At 37.7% G+C, this 21,590-nt stretch overlaps 1 protein-coding gene across 1 annotated transcript in view; it reads left to right on the top strand.

Moving 5' to 3' along the window:
• ARHGAP15 (Rho GTPase activating protein 15) overlaps window positions 1–21,590 on the top strand; it is a 322,109-nt gene that overhangs the window by 189,930 nt on the left and 110,589 nt on the right. The window contains exon 11 of the mRNA XM_068195158.1: window positions 7,673–7,771. Within this exon, the coding sequence (XP_068051259.1) occupies window positions 7,673–7,771 (99 nt within the window). The remainder of the gene's footprint in view (window positions 1–7,672; window positions 7,772–21,590) is intronic.

Raw genomic sequence — 21,590 nt, 5'->3', positions numbered from 1 at the left:
GTAATTTATAGATTTTTAATTTCTGGATTTAAAAGTTGGGGTTTTTTTAGTTTAATAAAGTGTGGCTGATGAATCTCCTGCAGTGTTATACAGGGATCAGATGTGATCCCTGCTAACAGATCCAGATTCATTAGCATAACTCAAATCCACCCTCTAATATATCTCTCTAGGAAAGCCAGATGAATTTGGCTTGGCTTGAGCTGCATTAAACTCTTAACTTTGTTCTACCTGGGATACTTTTTCCATGGATAACAGAGGTGCTGTTGATTTGTGGCTCAGTAACTCAGAATCTGTACCCGGCACAGTTTTATTACCAAACTAATGTTGCTATGAAGAAAACATGTTAGTTATCTACCATGAAGTTTCATTAGGATTAGGTTTTGGCCATGCAAATGAGGCAGGATTCGTTAGCACAGCTTAATTCCAATCTACGGTAAGTCTATGTGAAATGCTCATTTGATAAGGTTCCTTCATTGTCTTCACCACAGTTTATCCCCTTAATCTGTTAAAATGTTATGAAAATGCAGTTGCAGTGCTTATGCAGAGACCACTTTTAAATGTTAATTTTTAGTCTCCTATTAGAATATTTTTAAATCCAAAATGCAACCACCCAGATTACCAATGAAAAGCTTGCCAAATTTTTATATTATAAGATGCATCTATTTATTTTTCTAAAGGTGACTTGAATGGTTGCAGAAAGCCCTCAGAACTATTTATTTGCTGGATTCTTAAGGGGAAAAAATGTTAACCAATTTTTACAAGAAAAAATTCCTCCAGCTCTCAGAACATGCCTACGACCTTTTATTCCATAGGGAAATACTTCTGTCAGAATTGTAAATCCCTTAAAATAGGGGCTTGTAATAAAAGTGTGTATAAAGCCTTGCAGGACATCTTGGTACCAAATTCCTGACAAAGAGCTGTTCTGTGTGCTGGTGAAGAATTGATATAAATATCTGTGAAGCGTGTGGTGTTAATTACTCCAATGCAGTGGCACTGTAGGTGCTGTGAAAACCTTCACTTTTCATCAAGTGCTATTCATATTTGCCAGGGGCACTATAAAGCTCTCAAATCTATATTGATTTTTTACATTGTATGTCACACTGGAACCAAAACTCCAATAAATTTAACACGTAAATTATAGTCATGAGTAAATACATTTTAAGGTGGTAAGTTCACTTAAACATAGTCCTGTGCTCAGTGAGTCGCTGATGCGTGCACACTTGGCCGGGAGACTCCACACATTTCTCCACATTAACCAAATTTGGGAATACAGGCTTCAAAATTAAATAGCAGTTTGATCTCCTGGGGTACTTTGTTCTGCCAACACTGTTATCAGGAAATCTAGAAATTATGTGATTGTCATTTAACTCTTACCCAAACTTTGCTTGTGTAGAGTGTAGCAGATATCCATGTAGAAAGTAAAGTAGGGAGTTAAATGAAAATAGTAAGGACGATAACACTTAGACCAGGGAAAGTAGAAGACTGATGGTTAAATGTTAGCTACATGTTGATCTGAAAATGAAGATGCACTGACACTTTGCATGACAAAAAGTTACTTTTGCCATCATTGTCCCATTTGCTTTCTAGTCCTGGGCAGAAAAGAAGCCAGAATGGGAACAGCATGTTGGCTTCAATCATTGCAATGGGCTGGTGACCGGGGCTCTTCATGCTCCAGCCAGAGCTCTAATGAAGATCATCTGTCCTTGTTACATCTCACTCATGCTTACACAAAATATCCTTGGTCTCGAAGCTTTTTGAAGCATTTCTGAGATGATGTGCAATACAGGGACATTGTGGAATGTGTTTGTGTCTCTAACCACACTTCTGTTCTTAGATATACACATGCACACAACCTAGAAATAGTAAATAAGAGGCATGTCCCATGTCTGCCATTTGAGCAGTGTTATTTTGAGAATAACTGTTCAAATTTATACGCTAGGGCAGGGTTCCTTGGTTCCTAGGCATTGAAATATTCTCAGAATTTACAGAATCTGCACTAATATGCTAGAAAAATAATATATAAATCTTCTCTTTTAAAACGACTTTATAGTTTATAATTGAACTTTGATCTTTATGTTTGAGCTTTGTCATGATTTAGTATTACCCAGAATGAATTGCCAACCTTCAGCTTGATGTTGGCCTCCTAACATCCTGATTTCTGAGATTTTCTAGACCAACAAAGGAAAAGAAACTTCTGTGAAACTGTGATTTTAAAGCTGTGATGGTTTTGTCAGTAGTAGACTATCACAAAACACACTCTCAGCAAAGAGTAAAAAAACATGAGCAACAACCTCACAAAAATGACACTGTGGGAAATGAGGAAAATGAAGCTATGCAGCTGGTAAGAAATTTATTTAGGTTTCTTTTTTTTTTTTTTAGGGTGGATCTTTCTTTCCCAAAAGCTAGACACCGAAGGAACTCCATTGAATGTATTTCATAAGCTAAGGCAAAAACCAAAACAGCATAAAATTTGGAATGGTTACAACTGTTTCAAGATGAAAATAAAAGCCATTCAATTGCTAGTGAAAGGAACTAGCTGTGATTTGGCTTGATAGCCTATAGAACAGGGCTCAGCATATGCTGGTGGTTGTGCAGATCACAGCACAGAGATCTCCAACCATTCCATTTCCAGGCAAGGGAAAATGTCTTTATTGTATCATATGTTTCACTGGACCTTGGAGTAGTTCAATGTAATGAGCAGAATGCTCATGAGAAGTCCAAAAGAGCAGATTAAGGCCCACCTTTGGTGTGTTCTGTAATTCTTGCAGATTATGAAGGAATTTTGCAAGTGTTCTGGTGCACATCAGAGCTTAGGGAAAGTTAGGAAATGTTTCCTTTGACTTGCAGGGACAATGGGTCACAAGGGTATTTCTTTCTTTGATATGGACATTTGGAAGCAATTTTCCTAAACCTTGTGGATGACCAGACACTGAACAAAGTGATTTCTTGCTTTGACATGGTGCTAAAAAATGATTCAGAGAAATTTTAAATGTCTCATTTTGGGAGAAGTGTTTTGAGTAGTACAGCAGACACCCTCTCTTTGAATTCAAGCAAGCTCTTGTCCCCAGTAAAACACCAGAATTTCTTAAGAGAGACCTGTGTCTGTGTTACTATTTTCCCTTTTTCTGAGAATGTGAAACAAATCTGGCAGCTCATATGCCACTTAATAGTAACTGTTCACAAATGTAATTTTTTTTTAATTGATGACCACCACGGATCAACGATATATAGTAAATCTTCACATTAAAAGGACTGGCAAGATTCCCAGCTTGCATAAATCAGGGAAGCTCCATTGACAACCTCGCCGACTTCACTCAGCTAAAGACCTGCCCCACTTATTGTAAAAGTGTCATGGCATTATTTGGAGCCCCAGTCTGGAATCATCGTCACTTTAACGTCTGGCTTAATGTGTCTGACTACAGATAGTGCAGCTAGAAGAAGTCACCTTTAAGAATATGGCTCCAAATTCGTGACTTCCCTCTGCAAAAGTTCACAGCTCTGGTGCCTACTGTCCTATCCCTCTCCTTGTACATTCATCTCTGATTTTCCCTTTTCATTCTCCTTCCCTCTCCCAACATTCAAACAGACACAAAGAAAAAAAACTACTTGGATGTTGGTGCAAAGCTCTGTTAGTCCAGCACTTCAAATCCAGGTGTTGCACAGTTAATTGTGTTCCTGAAAGGCACAGGATTACATAGATATAATTCCCATTTCTAAAAACTTGGGCATTGTACTGTTATACCATCTCCTCTCATGCCAGAATTTAGGCTTCTTCCTGAGACTTCGGAGTATTGGCCATGCCCTTCCCTGTGTTTTTTTTTTAATAAAAAACACAAGTATGTGTTCTTCCAAGTGTGGCCATGTCTCATCCATGTACACCCAAAACAGTTAAACAATGACATTCTCAGTGAGGATGTGGCTTTAGTGATTTTATTTTAATTGTTTCTTTTCCAGAAGAATTGTCTCCCATAGTCAAGATTTCTGCAGCCCAGGGTTAGTGGCTTTTCTGTAGCCAGAGAGAGCTACTAAAAAGAAAGAAAAAAAAAAGTAGTCCTGTCAAGCTCAGGGAAAACTTGAAGCTCCCCAGAACGAGCAATTCATTGCAGCAATTATCATCATTTTCTCTCATACAACTTGTGAATGTCCATTCTGGTGTCTGGTTTTATATCCCTGTGCGAAGCTGTCACACACCCCACCATCTCCAGCAGAACTTTTAACGTACAGATAACAGGGATGTGTAATGTAAACCATACCACCAAACATATTATGAATATATTGCTCTTCTTAAAAATGCTTGTTGGTTTTCCATACTACAGTATTGACTAACTGTCGGTGTTTGATGTATGGTTTACCAGCCTGATGTAGACTTATGGTTAGAGCTTAACTTGTTAGTTCTGCTTTTGCAGCCAATTCAGAATAACTACAGATGCCCCAAGATATTAAAATTGACTGCTCAAATGGACTCAGTGTGGGAGTTTCATTGGTTTTAAATTGATAACAGCTGAAAGAGTGAATGATTAAAGCTGTATATGGGCATAGTATGCAGCTCCTTTGTACGAGCCCTTGTGAACAGAATCCACTGCATGGGAATTGCCTTTGTTCTAATAAAAGATATTTCTGAACAATTGTTAGTTTAAATTTTTAAATGATGAAGCAAGAGCATTTCAGGAGCCTATAGAGGAAATAATTCCTGAGAAACTGGAATAACTCTGAGAAGATAAAGTGGATTTCTATTCAGAGGGGAGCATTTAAAGTTAAGTAGCATTCCATAAGGTGGTAATTGTGTCTATTTCCCAGGCATTTGAGTTAAATAAGCTGGATAGGAAACATAAACTGTCATAACAGGAGGTTAGGAGTGTTGTGTACATCTCTTTTTTTCAAGTCATAAAAGATGAAGTTTTGGAGGACCTTATCACAAATAAATCAAACAAAGAGTTTTTGCTTTCCTTATCCCTTTGGGAGCAGTTCTTTTATTTTTTTGAAAAAATGTTCTGGAGAGCTTTCCCTTAAACTAATTTTAAAATATGTATAATTCTACACTTATAAAAAAATAAGAAAATAATATTTTAATTTTAGTTACATACAAATCTTGCCTAAAAAGTGAGCAATTCACCATTCCTTGTTTTTTGAAATACTGCACAAACAAATCTTAGCTGAGTTTTCCTCAAGTATCCCTGTGACCTCCACAAGTGTAAATATGGCAGTGTAACTGCTGCCATTCCCATGTTTATGCACAGAAACAGATCCAGCAAAAAGTCAATTGATTAGAGAGAGTCACGCAATTTGTGGTCCAGGAGTACTCAGAATTGAGATTATTTGGATGACTCATGGGATTGTGCACTTGTAAATACTCAAGAATTTCTAGAAGGGGGAAAAAACCCTCCAAAGCAGTTGTGTGCTGTTGTTTTACCATAGGTTATTTTGATGCCCAGCAAGTATTAATGCTATTTTGCTGCCCTTCCATCCAATATAAAAATCCTGAGTGCCTGTGCTCTAAAGAAGAGGTGATTTAAAACTTAACTGTGGGGTACAAAATGTGACTGTATCCATGCAGTGAAAGGTATAAAAATAAGGTTAAATATTTTGCTGAATATATAGAATCTGAACCAAGAAATGAAGTAACAGACTTGGTGAGAGTTGTAAAACTCTTTTCAGCCTGTTCAAAATTTCCTCCCAGGAATACCAAATATTCTGTGTTCATGTTAGAGATTGAAAGAGTAACTGTGAAATAATCCTAGAAGTTGATTATAAAGTGGTTATAACACAGAAGAGAAACTGCTGAACAGCAACATACTAATTTCATTTCAGTTCTTCATGTGTTGCCATCTAAACACAGTGCAGTTCTTTGCCTGTTTTGCTTCTGAAATTGTTTACAAGTGTCTTTGTCCACCAAATAAGACATGTTTTTACTTCTTTTTTAACATAATTTACATTGGAGACCATTCCATATTATGCAAAGAATTTGACGGTCTTTGCTAAAATTTTAAAAAACAATTAAGATGTCAAAAGAGGAAGTGCTAGTACATTTTAATCATAAATCTCTGTATGTATAATTACCACTGTAGGCAGCTATAAATGTTTTATGAAGAAAATGCAACCAGACTGTGCTTTGTCAGAAACATAACCCCAAAACATGTAACAGACTGTTCGCTAATGCTTAACGCCACACATGCACACAACCTTCCTGAGAGCAGTGCTGTGAACCCAGTCCTCCATCCCTTCTGCAGCCCAAACTCCGACTAACTTCAATTCAAGCTTTGATGTACTCTCCCAGAATGCAGATCACACACTTTGGGAGGTGCTGCAATAAACTGCCCTGGTGCATCTCGAGAAGTCCAAAGTGACCCCTGCCCCACACCTTGGTTCTGTCACCGTGTTCCCTGCTCTGGGTATCAGGAAAGAAAAGGCAATCAAGTGCTCTTGAAATCTGAGCTGAGTATGAAATAGTGGTGATTAATGAAAATGAAGCTTATTGTAGCACAGATTTTTTTTTTTTTTTTAATGGGATTTTACTTGTGAGTGAGGATAAGTTGGTTTTAGAGCAAAAAGCAATTGGTTATGGTGTGGTATGGTGGCACTGACTATGGAGGAAGCATCCAATTCCATGGGAGCTGCTGGGTTTTCTATGCAAAGTCCAGACTGGTGCTATCACCTTTCAGCTATATATATAATAACTTTCAAAGCCTCCACACCAATTTACAAACTCTAGTGCTCTGTTGAAATGCTATATGGAGACTGTCTCTTTGGATAAATGATGACAGTACACTCCTATTGTTTCAGCATTAAACTGGCTCCTATTGAATAGTTCCTCTCATCTGTTTGATTCATTCTGATTTTAGCTGACAACGTCCCTGTTACTGATTGCTCTTTTCATAATCTCTCAAATACAGAGTGGAAATGAGGTGGAGGAAGCTAATTAGTAATCTGACGGGTTGAACCTGCTAATACAAATATGTTTCGAGATCAACAGTCAAAGTTGATCAAAACTTTGAAATCACAAAAACTAAAAGGTGGCATTATCTAGTTAAAGAATTGCTAGTGAAGGGAGACTGATCATTAGTTAAACGTGGCGTAAGATGAAATCCTCATCAGAAGACATCTAGTATCTTCTGTTTTTCAGAGCGGGCAACTCGATGAGTAAAGAAAAAGATTTTGTGAAGTTGCGATGAAATTGTACCGAGTCCTGATGATGCAAAGTAATGAAGTCCTTGCCTTCATACAGTGTTCCATGAAAGAGTGAAACTTCCAAATGCATGGAAGGGACAGGTCACCCAACCAGATGAGTTTCTAGGCTGGACCAAGTGCATAATGTAAAAATGTGTATTCAATGACTTAAGGAGCTGTAGCTCTGGAACTGCCTGCACATTTTCTATGGCAGGTCCAATCAAACTCTGAAGACCTCCAAGCCTTAGAGAGGTCAAAATTAAGGTGCAAGTGGCAATTGAAATTGAATCCGGAGGGAAGCATCAAGCACTATGAGCAGCAGATGTGGAGGGATTTGGTTCTGGGGCAAAAGCTAATGACCACTAGGACTCAAAAAGGATTTGGTTCCAGCTTTGTCTATGCATCTTCAATATCTGAGTTTTAAATTAATAGGCAAGCTGAGAAGAGAGAAAAATCCCACTAATAATAATATGCCTAAATGTATTTTCCTCTTGTCTTCCAAATGTAGATCAAATTTTTGGCTCCCATTTGCACATGGTTTGTGAGCATGAGAAATCTACAGTTCCCCAGTTTGTAAGACTCTGCATAAAAGCTGTTGAAAAAAGAGGTAAGTACCTTATTATTTAATAGTTTTTTTTTTCTCTAATAGTAATCAAAACTTTAATCTTGTAACTCTGCTTGGATTGCCAGGGTAGGCAGACAGTACAATCTATAATATATTTATGAACAGAACTATATCCCATTCTGTGTATCTTCATTTTCTTTATATGATAAGACATTAATAGAACTCATTCATGCTGATTATTTGCCATTTTTTTTGACATGTTGTTGGTTTAGTCTTTCTCTGGGTAAGCAAATGTTAGCCATCGATAAAATGTCAGTTTTTTCATTCTAAAGTACCTGGTGAATGTAGCCAATACTTTTTCCTAAGTCTTGAATTGGAAAATTTAACCAAAATAAAATTTAAAAAAATTAACCAAAATAAATGTTATTCTAACATGGCCATTTTTTTTTAATGAGTGTAGGTGTCTAATTTTTACAGTTATTTTACAAGCCATGATATTACAAAAATACTGAAATGAGTATCCATCCTCATTAAAAGTTTTGATTCATAAGAAAAATTTTCATAGTATAAAAAAGATGCACTTAACACCATTGCCTGCCTTCCTTTCTGCAGTGTGTATCTTCTCTCAATGAAGGTCATTTTCTTTGGAAGGTGCATGCGGTAGATGCAGAATCTTAAAATGTATTGTATAAAAATGTGAGGCTTCATCACCATCTGTTACAAGTTTACAACTTGTTCCAGGGATCTGGGGAAACATATATCTTGCAAAAGATAGAAAATTTATTTTCAGAATAAGGCTGGGTGAACCCATTGTCACTGCCATATACTGGAGTCTCAGAACAAGAGAATCCATGAAAAATAAAAAGATACTTAGAGCGTTACCCACAAAGGAAAAAGCTATTTTAATTCTGACATTGTTACCTGGTTTTATAGTGAAAGGTGCAATAAAACTACCCTGGAGTTTCAAACTCAGGGAAATTCATGCTTTAATTATACAGCAAAGAGAGCACTGGGATATTATTATTCCCAGAATGATTGGCAGGAAGTCAGAGACTGAAACAAACTGGAGATTGTTCAGCAGGGGGAGATAGTAGCATTGGGTTTTTGTGGAGGAAGGCTGGAGGCTGGATAAAAAAAGGGGAAAAATGTGTGAAGTGACTATTAATAGAGGAGGAATTGTGAGGTGAAATTCAGAACATGAAAAGGAAAGGCAGAGATTAGATTGCAAAAATTCCACTCCATGCAGAACATGTCTAACAAACTGCTTGGTTACAACCTCAGCACAAGTTCCCTCAAGAATGTACTGGATATTTCATAGATGTTTTGGAGTATCTGACCACTCCTCCAAGTAGAAGTGAGGCCAGAGGTCTCTGCACTGCTGAACTGCAATAGAAAAATTCAAGGAACGTAATTAGATGTTTACTGTCTCTGCTATTATCAAAAAAAAATGTTCATATTAGAAACTGGATGTATCACCATTCCTTCAAAGGCGGTCATCCGTCTGAGTACTGCACTACAGTTCTTGTGTTACCTTCAAACTTGCTGTGACTTAGAGAAGCTTACCCCTTTTGGTTAGCCTAACATGTAAATAAAAGCTAATCACATGGCATGAGATAAAAATTTCATGTTATCATTATATTTATGAGTTTATATTTGATACGCAGTATTTTTCTATTATCGTTTTCTTGGATTAAGATGCCTCCATTTACTCACATTCTATTTACTCAGAGTGTTGTTTTTACTAAGTTCTGGCATAAACTATCTCAGGACAGCAGTAATTTATGTGAAGCTAAGTCCAATGTTTATGCAAGCTTCTGATGACATTTTGTGCCGGGGTTGGTATTAGGAAGCAGTATGTGGAGGTGCCAAGTCTCCTGGCATGGCTGAGACTCAACAGATCTGAAACCCTCCTCTTAATGGCCAGATATGCCTCCAGCCAAGATACTCAACTGCAGAGTCATGGGAAATACTTATGTACCAATTATGGGAAAGGCACGTTTAATGAAAACTGTATGTTTACTTTCATAGTCTTAGTAAGATGGCCTAGATACTCGGTACAGCTGGCATATTGGCTGTGGTAGAAAAGCTTTCTTTTCCTATTTAGAGACTATATCATCCACATACTGTAACTGTACCAAAAATGTTACATGCGTGCTTCACTTCAGATAAAACATTATTAGGAAAAAAAAAACTTAGGAGACCATCCCTAAATATTACTTACAAACCATTTGTGCTCCACTGAACTGTTGTGTTCTTAGCTATCAGCTCATGGATTTAGTTTTTAATCATCTACTGGTTTTCTATTTGTTTTTCTGAATTTTAAAGCAAAATCACTGCGCACAGAAAGAAAGTCAGCAGTGATCTGAATAAACCATATTAATTAGTACATTTTCATGTGTAGAGGAGGTTGCACACAATAGCCAAGTGTAGCAATATTCTCCCACAGATTAAGAATGCACAGGTTGTCATTAACCATTGGCAAGATTTCCTGTTTATTGCAGTATTTCAAAATGAATACCAAAAAGAATGTTCATTCTGAATGTATTCTGCTCTTAGATCAGGGTTTGGTCATTTGTCCCCCCTTGTTTGGTCATTTGCTCCTTCACCATTTCAGAACAGCGGCGCTTTCTAAGACCTGATCTAAAATATCTCACACCATAATGCATATTTATCTATCCAACAAGGATTCACTTGTGAAAGTTATAAAAATGGAATGAATTCCACTTTTTCAGCCTCTTTTTGTATTTTTAGTTATTGAAGTAGAACTCTGAAGCAGAAGGTCTTTCTCCATTTTCTCAGCCATCTTGCAAAGCTGGTAGTGGAATTTAGTAAAGAGAGGCAATACAAATGTGCCTATTCTTGGATACTTGCAAGGAAATGGTCACATTTAATTATTTTTTTTTTTTAAGGAAGCTCAGTTTTTCTCTTCATTCTTCCTGTACTTATGAATTACTTATAATAATTACTGAATTATTCATTCATAATTTTTGATGGACTTCTAGGACTGATTATTGAGCTATCCAGACCTGTGACTCTAAAGTCAAAACTGACTTGGGAATGTTGTATCCTTGGTATTTCATGCAATATTCTAAATAGAAAAACCTCCCATGTCTGTGGTGTGACCTGGTGAAAATAAGAGAACAATTCTATACTATGCAGCAATCAGATTGAAGGAATACAGGGACTACTCAAAGATCTCCAGCATTTCTGCATTTTCTGTCTTCTCAGGGACTCCAGGGGAAAGTTTTTGATGGACCAGCACATTCTGTAGGGTTTTTTTATTTCTTCTTTTACTTTGTCATCCACACCTACCTTGGATGGACCTCAGGCTTTTCTGGGGCTATCTGTTGACCTGGCCTTTTCAATCTGTATTCCTGTTGTTCAATCTGTTTTTCAATCTGCTTCCTTCTTCTCCCTGGGAAGTGTCTGACAGGTAGCACCAGCCCTGAGCTGAGCAGTGCAGGGAGGAGAGCCTGGGACAATCCTCCCACTGCTCTGTAACTCACACACGGCTCACTTCTGCCAAGGGTGGGGCCCATTGCAAGACTTTTTGGTGTTTCTAGGCCAGATATCATTTCCAGTCATTTCTGAAGTCGCATATTTATTTTGTTATCCACGACCCTTTAGAAGTCCTGGCTGGTTTTTTTTTTTTTTTTTTTTTTTTTTTTTGCATTTTCTTTTAAAAAAATATGTGAAAGGCATGAGTAGACCGCATTAAAAAAAATGAAAATATCAGTCTGTGTCGTACCTCAACAACATGCCATCCAATACTTCTCATAGTAGTGTTTTATCGTGTGAAAACAGTCTGATACTAAACTCTTTTCCAGGGAAGATCATTTGTCTGTGTGTCTAATGACAGAGTAAATGAACACCCCGAGCAGTCTCTATCCTAAACCTACCCAGGGTATCCAGTGTGGTTTGGGTTTGTAAAGAAATACAGTCCTAATGCTCCAGGGAAATATAATTTAACTTTCATCTCTCTTTTGAAACATCCTTCATTTTCTCCCTCAAAATCCAAGTTAGAGTTCTCAAATCAGCCTAAATGACTTGAAAAATGACACTGCAGGCAGCAAAGCTGGTGATTACAGGTACTGTTTCCATTCTGAGCTGGACGTTGCAGATATTGTTTTCTGTTGCTTTTCTTGGAGCACAGGATGCTCTGACAGGAATGATACACAAAATTACATATTTGATTCGATGCCTAAAAGCCACCCTGGGATCCATAACCTTGCTTAAAGATTTAAGAAAGACCTTTAGTCCACTTCTGAGAAGGTTCTTAGCTTAGAAAACTTTATCTTTCAACTTTACTTCTTAGCAGCTGTTATGTTTTTTTGCAGTCGTTTGTTTGACAGGATCCAGTTATAGGTTCCGATGTCTGTTTAAAGAAACAGGGAGGTTGTTGGCTTTAAAATTCCCTTACTGCTTGTGTGTTCAACATTTTCCCAGGCTTTTCTACATAGTTTGCCAAGTAAAGGGACTGACCTTTTGTAGCAAACACTTTTTCATTTCTAAATGCTCACTTTGATTTTTGTCCCATTTTATGCTCATTCCAAACTGTTTACAACCCACTAAAAATGACTGTGAATTATATGTTTGTGTAATGGATTCCTTTTGTGGTCGGAGTGGAATGTTTACTTTGAACAATTAGTTATCTTTGGGCAGATTATAGTGACCTGAAAAAAGAAGGGCTAAAATTATTATAGTACCTTAACTATTTCCTTTTGTTATCTTCCCTGTGTGTCCAGTGTATTATTTACTGGGTTTCATTGCACTGGGACCCAGGGAACAAATCATGTTAAATAAGAGCAGTGACAAAACCCCCTCTGAGTGTGGGGCTCTTGGCCTGAGGGGTGATTTGGGGTAGCACCAGGGAGAATTCAGAGGACACCATTAGGCACTTAAAAGCTGGAAATGCAATTTTAAGAAGGCATGGTTTTGAAAAAAAATTTAACTTCTTGCTCTTCAAAATTCAGATTTCTCACGGGCTCCAAGGTCTGACACCACAAAGTGCCTAAAACTGATACTCATTTTGGCTTTAATTTACTTAGTGTCCATAGCTGTGCTTGATTATGCACACAATCATTGCAGACATGCAGACACACAGTCTCATGATGCAGAATATTCAGGGTTTAAGGACGAAAATGACTTTATGGGCAAAGATAAAGTAGCTTATGGGATGTAGTAAAGAAATTCAGTCATCCCAATGGAGAGAAATGAAGATAAAAATGGCATTTTAAACTACCTCACCTCCCAAATGCCATGCTGCCCTGTGACAGAAGGTTGTGTCTCTTTCATCAGTTTTATCTGTTAATCTAAAAGCTAAAGTGCAGCTAAAAGCACTTTAAAACCTATTTATAAAAAAAAAAAAAAAAAGAAAGTGATATTTCATTACCTTCTAAATCATATATCGCTTAAAAGGTAGTCAGTATTCTGGTAGAATGTTTACACAGAGGAGAGTTCACTTATCTCAAGGAGTTAAGCAAAGAGGAAATGAGTTTTAAAAAATATAAAGTATTGTGAATATATTGCTAGGAAAAAAATGAGGTTTTAAAAGAGTCTAATGCTATCTCATTTTCTAATGGAACAAAACACTGCAGAAGAATTTTAAAAGAAAAAAAATCTCAAACATCTCCTAAAGCTGGATTCCCATGCTGGGGTCATTGGCTTTGGTGTGGTGGAGTGAGTGGATTATAAACCAGTGAGGATGGCAGAAGACACAAAGCTTGTGCAGCCAAGGGATGGATTCACAGCCGTGCAAAACCCCTAGAAATTTACAGAATTGTTTAGGTGGGAAAAGGCCTCTAAGATCATCGAGTCAAACCATTTCCCCAGAACTGTCATGGCCACCACTGAACCATGTCCCCAAATGCCACACCTACACAGCTTTTAAATCACTCCAGGGATGGAGACTCCACCACCTATTTCCACCTCTGTATGTATTATAATGCTCATGATCAGTTTGAGTTCTACAGCATGTTCTTCAGGATTTATTTAGCTTAAGCAAAATTTTAAGTTTATTTGGTACTCAAAAATAGTTCATTCCCATCCCTGAGGACCTGAGGGACCTGAGGGAGGCAGTAGGAAAGTACAGGGTAGTTCTGCCAGGGTGTGCTCACCACCTTCTTGGGCTCCCAGTAAATGCACAGTGCTCCTGGGACACTTCCCAGCACGGTTAGACCAAACCCATCAGGCAGTGGCATAAAGGATTTGTTCTGGCAAGGCTTCCCTGAGAAGGGAAACCTCAGGAGACTGACCTATCCTGTCCCATTTTATATTTCTGTCTGAGTGCAGGATTATTCTCCAACAGCACTTGGCCCTGAACAACCACTGAAATGTATTCTGTGTTTTTTCACTCTCGTATCTTTCTATCCTCAGAGCAAGAAATTCTTCATGAATAGCAGTTTGTTTCCTACAAGTTCATTCACTGATTTTCAGTACTTATTCTCCTCTGGAAATGCATTTTCCAAGCTCTTGCTTGATTCTACCAGGCCTACACATGCCTTCTTGCTTACTCTGATATAATTTTACATTCTGTTTCCAGTGGCTTTATAATTCAGTACCCTGAAAGTACAGAGATCATGTTGCTCCTCCAACTGATCTGAGCCCCCAGTTCTGCTAATTTTGTACTGTTCATTCTTTCCCACTTTGGGATAATCTATTGTGCTTGGATCCAGGCACGCACTAAAAGCTAATACTTCCATGAAGAATGTGCAATTTGTACTGTTTAGCTTATGATGAGATTCATTTTATGATTCTATCTTGTTCCAAGGAGGCTCCCGACTTTTATATGCACTGAATGCAAAAGAAAAGAGAGAAAAAAAAAAAAAAGGGGGGGGGGGAAACAAAACAAACTGATAGGAAAAAAAAAATTGCACGCACTCAAAAATATCCAGCAGTTCAGAAGATAAAGCCTTTTTCCAGGGAATTCTAGTGTGCAGAAGAAATCTGTTTCTGAGGGCATTGAACTATGTTTACTTTAAAGTGGCCAAGGAGCATAAACTCAAATGTACAGATGAATGCAATATAAAACAACAAAGTTCTGAGAGGAGCCCTTGCAAGCTTGTGATTGAAAATGTTTGGTGCTTTTATTTTTTCTTTAACTTTTTTGTTTTTTAATAAACTCTTATTTTGAGCAGAAATCAAGAACGGTTGAATTTAGTGCAAACATATTGGCAAGATTTCCTCAGCCATTTCTGTCTTCAGGCTCAGGCAATCCCACTATAGCCACCTTTCTTAGAGTAAGAGCCAGTTAATAGTGTTGTGCAAGGTCCAAGTCAGAGTTGGCTCTGAAGGGTATTCACTCTGGGGCCTCTGTGTCTGCTAGAAAGCCGCATTCTGAGTTAGAAAAAAATATCAAGAAGTGTCAACAGGAAACATCACGGAAGGGCATACAAGACAAATTAGAGAAAAGGAGACAACAGACAAAAAAAAATTGAAAAAAGGAATAAAAGCCTTGTAATGACAAAGCACAAAAGAGAATAAATATATAATTATTTAAAAATTTGAAAGAAGAGACTCTAAGTTGGTTAGAAGAGGAAAAAGCCATAAACCAGGCAGGTATTTGAATCAGTTGTTGTCTTTGTCACAGTTACCTGATACCTGGTTCATTGATTAATCTGTTCCAGAGGAATGTATCCATTTCTTTGAAAAAAAAGGGGGGATTTGTATTTTAAGCCATGCCAGTAACAACAAGCAGACACTCAGTGTTCACCAGAGTAACATTTACAATGCCTGGGCCAAATTCATGCCTTGTGTAATTTTATTGCTTTTACTGGAATTACACCAGAGATGAGTTTGGCCTTTTGCCTTTTTCTAGCATTGTATAATATATCTATTTGTGAACATGTAGAAGGAAACAGGGCATTTTGTCTTCCGAATTTTCCATAAAATCCTGTTCAATTGGCATAATAAATAAAACAAACCACTTAACCTACGAAATAAAAAAGAATCAAACAACGTTTTCTAGATATTAAAATAATGTTAATACACTTTGTAAATCAAGGAGTTGACACTTGCATTCACTGAAACAAAAAGTCCAGAGAAATTTAAAGCCAGCTGACTGTGTGTGTGTGTTACTAGCTCTGTGCCAAAGAGGGAATGAAGGTCCTGACTCACCCTCTGGTCAAAGGCAGATTCAGGGAAGCTCACACATGAGGGTATTCACCTCCCAGCCATGCAAAAGGTAAAAAGAGAGACACAAATCTCCTCTCTTTTCCCCCTGAATAAGCTGAGGCTGTGAGGCACCATGCCCTGGTACAGTACACATGCCATCACAGACACGGAGTTGGCAGGATTTCCACTGCAAACCCCATTTAGTCAGACTTTGCAGTTCAGCCTTTAATAGAACACTTTGGGCTAACACTTGACAAAATGAATCTTGGCCTAGAAGAGATGTTCACTCACACACAAACACATACAAAAATAGAAGTTAAGTCCATTAAGTTCCTTTAAAAGGAAAAGAGGTGTAATTTCAGATCCTTTCAATATCTCTGCTTAAATAGGAAGTTGTATTTTTTAAAATATTATGAAAACATAATTCCTCAATGCAAACTAATCGCTTTTCCTATGGGAAAAAAAAGCTACTACAACTACACTGTAATTTTTTCAAAGAAGTTTTACAGCAACAAAACACGCTAAACATAAGTTTTCTATATGCCACACTGTGAGGTCAGTTTAAAAAAAAAAAAAATCTCCTTTTTTTTTTTTCTTCCTGCAATTCAAGAGAACAAATAACTGCAGTTGTATTTTATTACTTCAATTATTTGCTGTAGCAGCTTGTGTTACATCAATGTTTTAATCATATAATACCACAGTCTAATGGGATTGATACCTACATGAGAGAAATTGTACCAACAGAGAACTTCAGGAGGAAGGCAGGGGGCAAAGGAGGAGAACAGATTAAAAAGGAGGCTTTATGTGAAGGCTTTCACTTCTTTAGGAGACGATTTCTTTAGCTTATTTTGCTCCTCTGAAATTATGAAACTGATATTATTAGAAATCTAATAACAGAATTGTCCCTAAATTGACTACTGCATGATAACCCCCAAGGAGCTAACACGTTTTTCAAAGATCTCCAGTTGTCTGTTGGCTCAGCACATTGTTTCATTATGATCAGGATCCACACAGATCATGGATGCAGTTTTATAGCAAACCAGCTTCTTTTGTCTTCACTCAAACAATGGTTTGGGAGGAACGGCATAGATGCAAATGAGAGCAAAATGTGAGCATTTTGTTTCATAACACAGCAGACCTCTGGGATCCTCCAGCTCTCTCCTTGTGGTTCCTTCATGCATCTTTTTTGGTGTCAGAGATTATGCCTTTCAAAAAACTGAATTTTTTTGGGAAAAATATATGATTGCAATCAGAAACTGGTTTCTCATGCTTATTCTGCTTTAAAATGGATATAGGTTATTTCTTCCTATAATTCCTGCTTTATTAATACAAGCCTCTGTCCACCAACACAGATGGGGACTTGAGGGACCTGAATAGATCTATTCTGTTGTCAATAGTTGTGCCTTACAGTTAAGGAAATGGGTCAGAGTTTTGTTATTTCAGGGCCTTAAGCTTTATCTATTTAAAAAAAAATGTAAATACCTAGATTTTTGTTCAAGATTTAAAAACAAAGGACAGGAACTTGTTTAATTGCCAAGACTGTGGGCCATTAACAGTGGCCCATACTGTGACTCTTAAAATCATCATGGGCTCCTCAAAACCAAGGGTAAGGTGATATCTCTGAAATGTCTTCACTCAGAAGATAAGAAAGTCCCCAGAAGGCAGAGAGAGGTTGTTCCATGCCTCTTTTCTTCACCTCCCCAGGAAAAATTCCCCCCAATATTTCAAACCATATGCTTTGATTTGTCAGTCCTGAGCTGACATGGTGTTATGTGACATAACACACCAAAGTAGCTGCCACCAAATGCCTTCCCCATGCCAGCAGTAACCACACAATGCTGTTGGAGGTACCACAGCTTTTTGTTTACTTAGAAATGAAATAATTTTGATGAGTGTATGGTATCAGTTAGCAAGTGTTGAGTTCCTCATGGTGATACTGCTCATGTTGACATAAATGGAAAACGGATCAACTCAGAAACCTTTAATAAGAAAAGTTCCTTCATGCGCTTGTAGTGATGCCCTGTGGAGCCACGAGAACTAAAAATCTGTCAGCATACTTGGTAGAAACTTTGTTTCATGGTTCTCTAGCTCATATGATTGAGATTAAAGTGAACAAAATCTTGGCACATAGCTTGGCAGGCAAGAAGCATTCCTGTGTTTGTGTGTGTGAGACAGAGGGACAAAGAGAGGGGGAAATTTAGCAGCCACTCATTTGGTGTTAAATTATCAGGTGCTACATATTTTTAATAAACCTTAGTAGAAAGATAAGATACATCCTCTACTATTGAAAACTGCTTTCACTTAGACTATAAACTTGACTTTAAACAAGCTGAGCATCTCCTCTGACCACTGAAAACAAAACCATTCAAATTCTCTAGCCCAAACAAATCGCAAGCCAGTCTTGGATCCAAACAAAGAGGTGGAAGGTTCTGGAAGGCTGCTATTTACTCAGGCAGGTTTTCCTACTTTGACACTAAACCAGAGCAGCCACAAACCACTTTATTTAATGCCCTGATCTGTGACCTGAAGGACTGTCCTCACAGCAGTGGCTACAAAGACACGATATTTTTTGATACTTTTCAAACTCTCATGATGTGGATGCCTGAAAAGTCTCTGAATTTGCACACTCTAAAGGGTTCACAATGGTGTCTTTTATTATCTCTGTTTCAGTTGCATTCTTGTGTTCTGATATGCCCTACATTAAAAACACAAAGGCCACAGCTTACAGCAAGAGGTTTCTGTTAGAAACCCTGCAACTGCCTTGGATGTCTGTAGAGTAAATGTCATTAATAATTACTGGAATTTTCACCAAAGAAGGAAATTAGATATGGAAAGCACTTTATGCCAACTCCATCTTTCCAAGCCTTCAGAAATACCAGAGGGCCTATGTGAACCCTAGTAACAGGGATGAGATTGGATTTCTACCTTCCTTGCATCATTCCATGCCACAGTCAGCTTTAAGACACAATGACAACGATTCAAATCAAATTCCTTCCTGTAGCTTTAAATTACAAAATAATTATCTTCCATGAAAATATCAAATTATATTCATATTTATGCATTTACTTCACCCAAAATTCAGCTAAAACATATCCAGTGCATTTTATTGCCAGCAACTAGGGTTGTTTTCTTATCAGAAGACAGTATTTTTATGTATTTCTTGCATGTCTCAGCTATGTTTTAGTTATATAATTTGTATTTCATTGAGGATTTTTTTTTATTTTATTTGCATATTTCAAAGCAGAAAGCAATTTGTTCCTTTTCAGACTATACTTAAAAAAACTTTTTGGAGGAGTCCCTGAGCAATTCATTTCAACTTTTGTGCTATTTTGGTGTAGTCTATCCTGGAATGCGTGTCAAACCATGGCATGGAAACTATGAAGCTGCTTCTGCCAAAGTAATGAGGGATGAACCAGTCTCTTAAGTTTTGGTACTTAACACTCTTTGTAATCTAATTCAGGATTTTTATGGTTTCTGAAGATACCTTGACTACATCTTTTGCTGAGTGTTGCTTTGGTGATCAGATTTTTGCCAAATTAAATGGAGGGAAAAAAAAAAAAGTTTTTAAGTTACATGAACTTGTCTGGGGACAGAAAACACAGTGGAAATGACAGGAAAAATAATCTATATATATAGCTGCAGAGTCTTACAGCTAAGATGGCAAACTAAAGTGGAAAAATATGTAAGAACAATAGGTTTGTGTAATATTAAAATTAATGTCTCTGTTGTTTCCCGTAGTACTGCTTAATGTCACGGTTTCATAACACTAAATATGAATTTCGCAAAAACAAGAAAATTTTACTCACTTCTTAGACTAGAGATTTATCACACTAAGAAAGGTGGTAGGGCATTCAGTGGAATCCCATGGTTTTCACTATTATTGGGTCTTGAAATGTGAGCAAAGCACACTGAGAAAGACTCTATTAAAGTAGAAATTATCTCCGTGTGCACATGCACACACACCTTTGTGTTATCACATTTATATGTTGGGCAGATCTGCAATGCTAAGAATTCAGTGAGTTGGTGTTGGATAGCTGTGTGAATACTTATCTTCCAAGAGAGCCTCTGGGTTTTCCTGCAACACCCAAAGGTGTCTGATAGTGTGCCTTAGACTAAAGAATCTACTTTTTAAATGTTTACTCCCTCTTAAAGATAAAAAGCAAGCACAAAGATAGATGCCTACAATACAATGTGAGTAACAATGACCACTACCAAATGCACATTAGAGCCCCAGCTCAGATTTTAGAGCAGGGTTCTGCCCATTCCTCTGTTAGAAACTCAGAACCTCTGTGTTTCCTGTCCCCAGACAGGTCTGATTTCTAATTGCAGGACACAGACCCAGCTTTCTGCGCTATGCAACAAAACAAGTGCTGCTATCAAGTGCCCCATTGGTATTTCTTTAGCTGCTCTTGAACTGCAACAGTTAAACTCTGCCTTGGCATCCCTCCCCAGTGATGCTCAGGAGCTGGAGGATGTGTCCATGGAAAGCTGAGTAGGACCTGATCCTGGAGATAACAGAGATAACTTTGAGACATCAAAGGCTGGACAGAACACAGCGTCAGGTTATCAAATAATGGATCTGTTATAAAGAGTGTTTGTCCTATCTGGACTCAGCTATCTGAAAAAAAAAATTGAAAGAAGCAGTTCTGTGACTTTCAATTTGCTTCCTAAATATCCCTATTCCACCTTAAACTTCCTATCCCAGTCATTAACCACAAAAAACAAGCAACCAAAAAAAAATCAAATGAAAAATCTCTTTGCCAAGCAAAGGTGCTGCTGACTAGAAAATGCAATCCTTACCCATTTTGGTTGAAGGTTTTGTTTGCCCACACATACACTTCCAACTGTTCAAAGTCCAACAAGAAGCAGCCCTAGTCAGGATGGGGAGGTGACATTGCTGAGGTCTAATTTAATCTTTCACTATTGTGAAAGAGGGGAAAAGATTTGTCCCTACTGTGCACTAAATTATCTTTAAAATCAGCATTGAGAATAAGGGATGTTTGGAGAATTGTAGCTGTCCCTTAGCTTTAACCACAGTTCCTACTGGTGGTGACAGTGGACCTGACTGGAAGTTCTGCACACTCCTAAGAGGACATGGGACGCTCCCAAAGTTCAGTTTCCTTTAGTGTACTGATGTTGCTCAAAAAACACAGGCACGATGTCAGTTATGATGGATCCCCAGATGAAGCACAGTTCAGCTAAAGTGGGAGGATTTAGCAAAATGCATAAATTTCTTGTCTGCTACTGTCTGTAAGAGGCAGATCTTTACAGTGAGCCTAAGTCACAGCTGGCTTTTTCTGGAATGGTTTATGCTCTTGACCCTCCTCGGCTGTATAGCCAATAGGGAGTTGTCAGGCTACATGTGTTTTTAAACTTCTTTCAGCTAAATCAGAAATCCAAAAGCAAAATACAGCTCTCAGCAGTATCATGTGGAGTTGTGACACTCCCTGGAGGGCTGGGGTACATAAACCAATGAATGGATTACAATGAGGCATAAATGTAGTATTTTCATCCATGACAGATATAATCTTGAGCCTGTATTTTTCATGTTACTTAACTCTTTCAGAACATAATGTGTGACAGAAAATGTCTTATAATGCACATTGCAGTAAATATCAGTCAAGTATGCTTTATTGCTGAGCTCTACATGTTTCCAGAAGTTAACAGGCACAGCTGGGATATAAGAAATGGCAATGTTGTATATATTTCTTGAACATACAAAATACCTTGGCTCTCTTCTCCCCCACCC

This window comes from Anomalospiza imberbis, chromosome 7 (assembly GCF_031753505.1).
Source record: "Anomalospiza imberbis isolate Cuckoo-Finch-1a 21T00152 chromosome 7, ASM3175350v1, whole genome shotgun sequence".
NCBI classification, from domain to species: domain Eukaryota; kingdom Metazoa; phylum Chordata; class Aves; order Passeriformes; family Viduidae; genus Anomalospiza; species Anomalospiza imberbis.
This window is presented reverse-complemented; position numbering and strand designations above follow the sequence as displayed.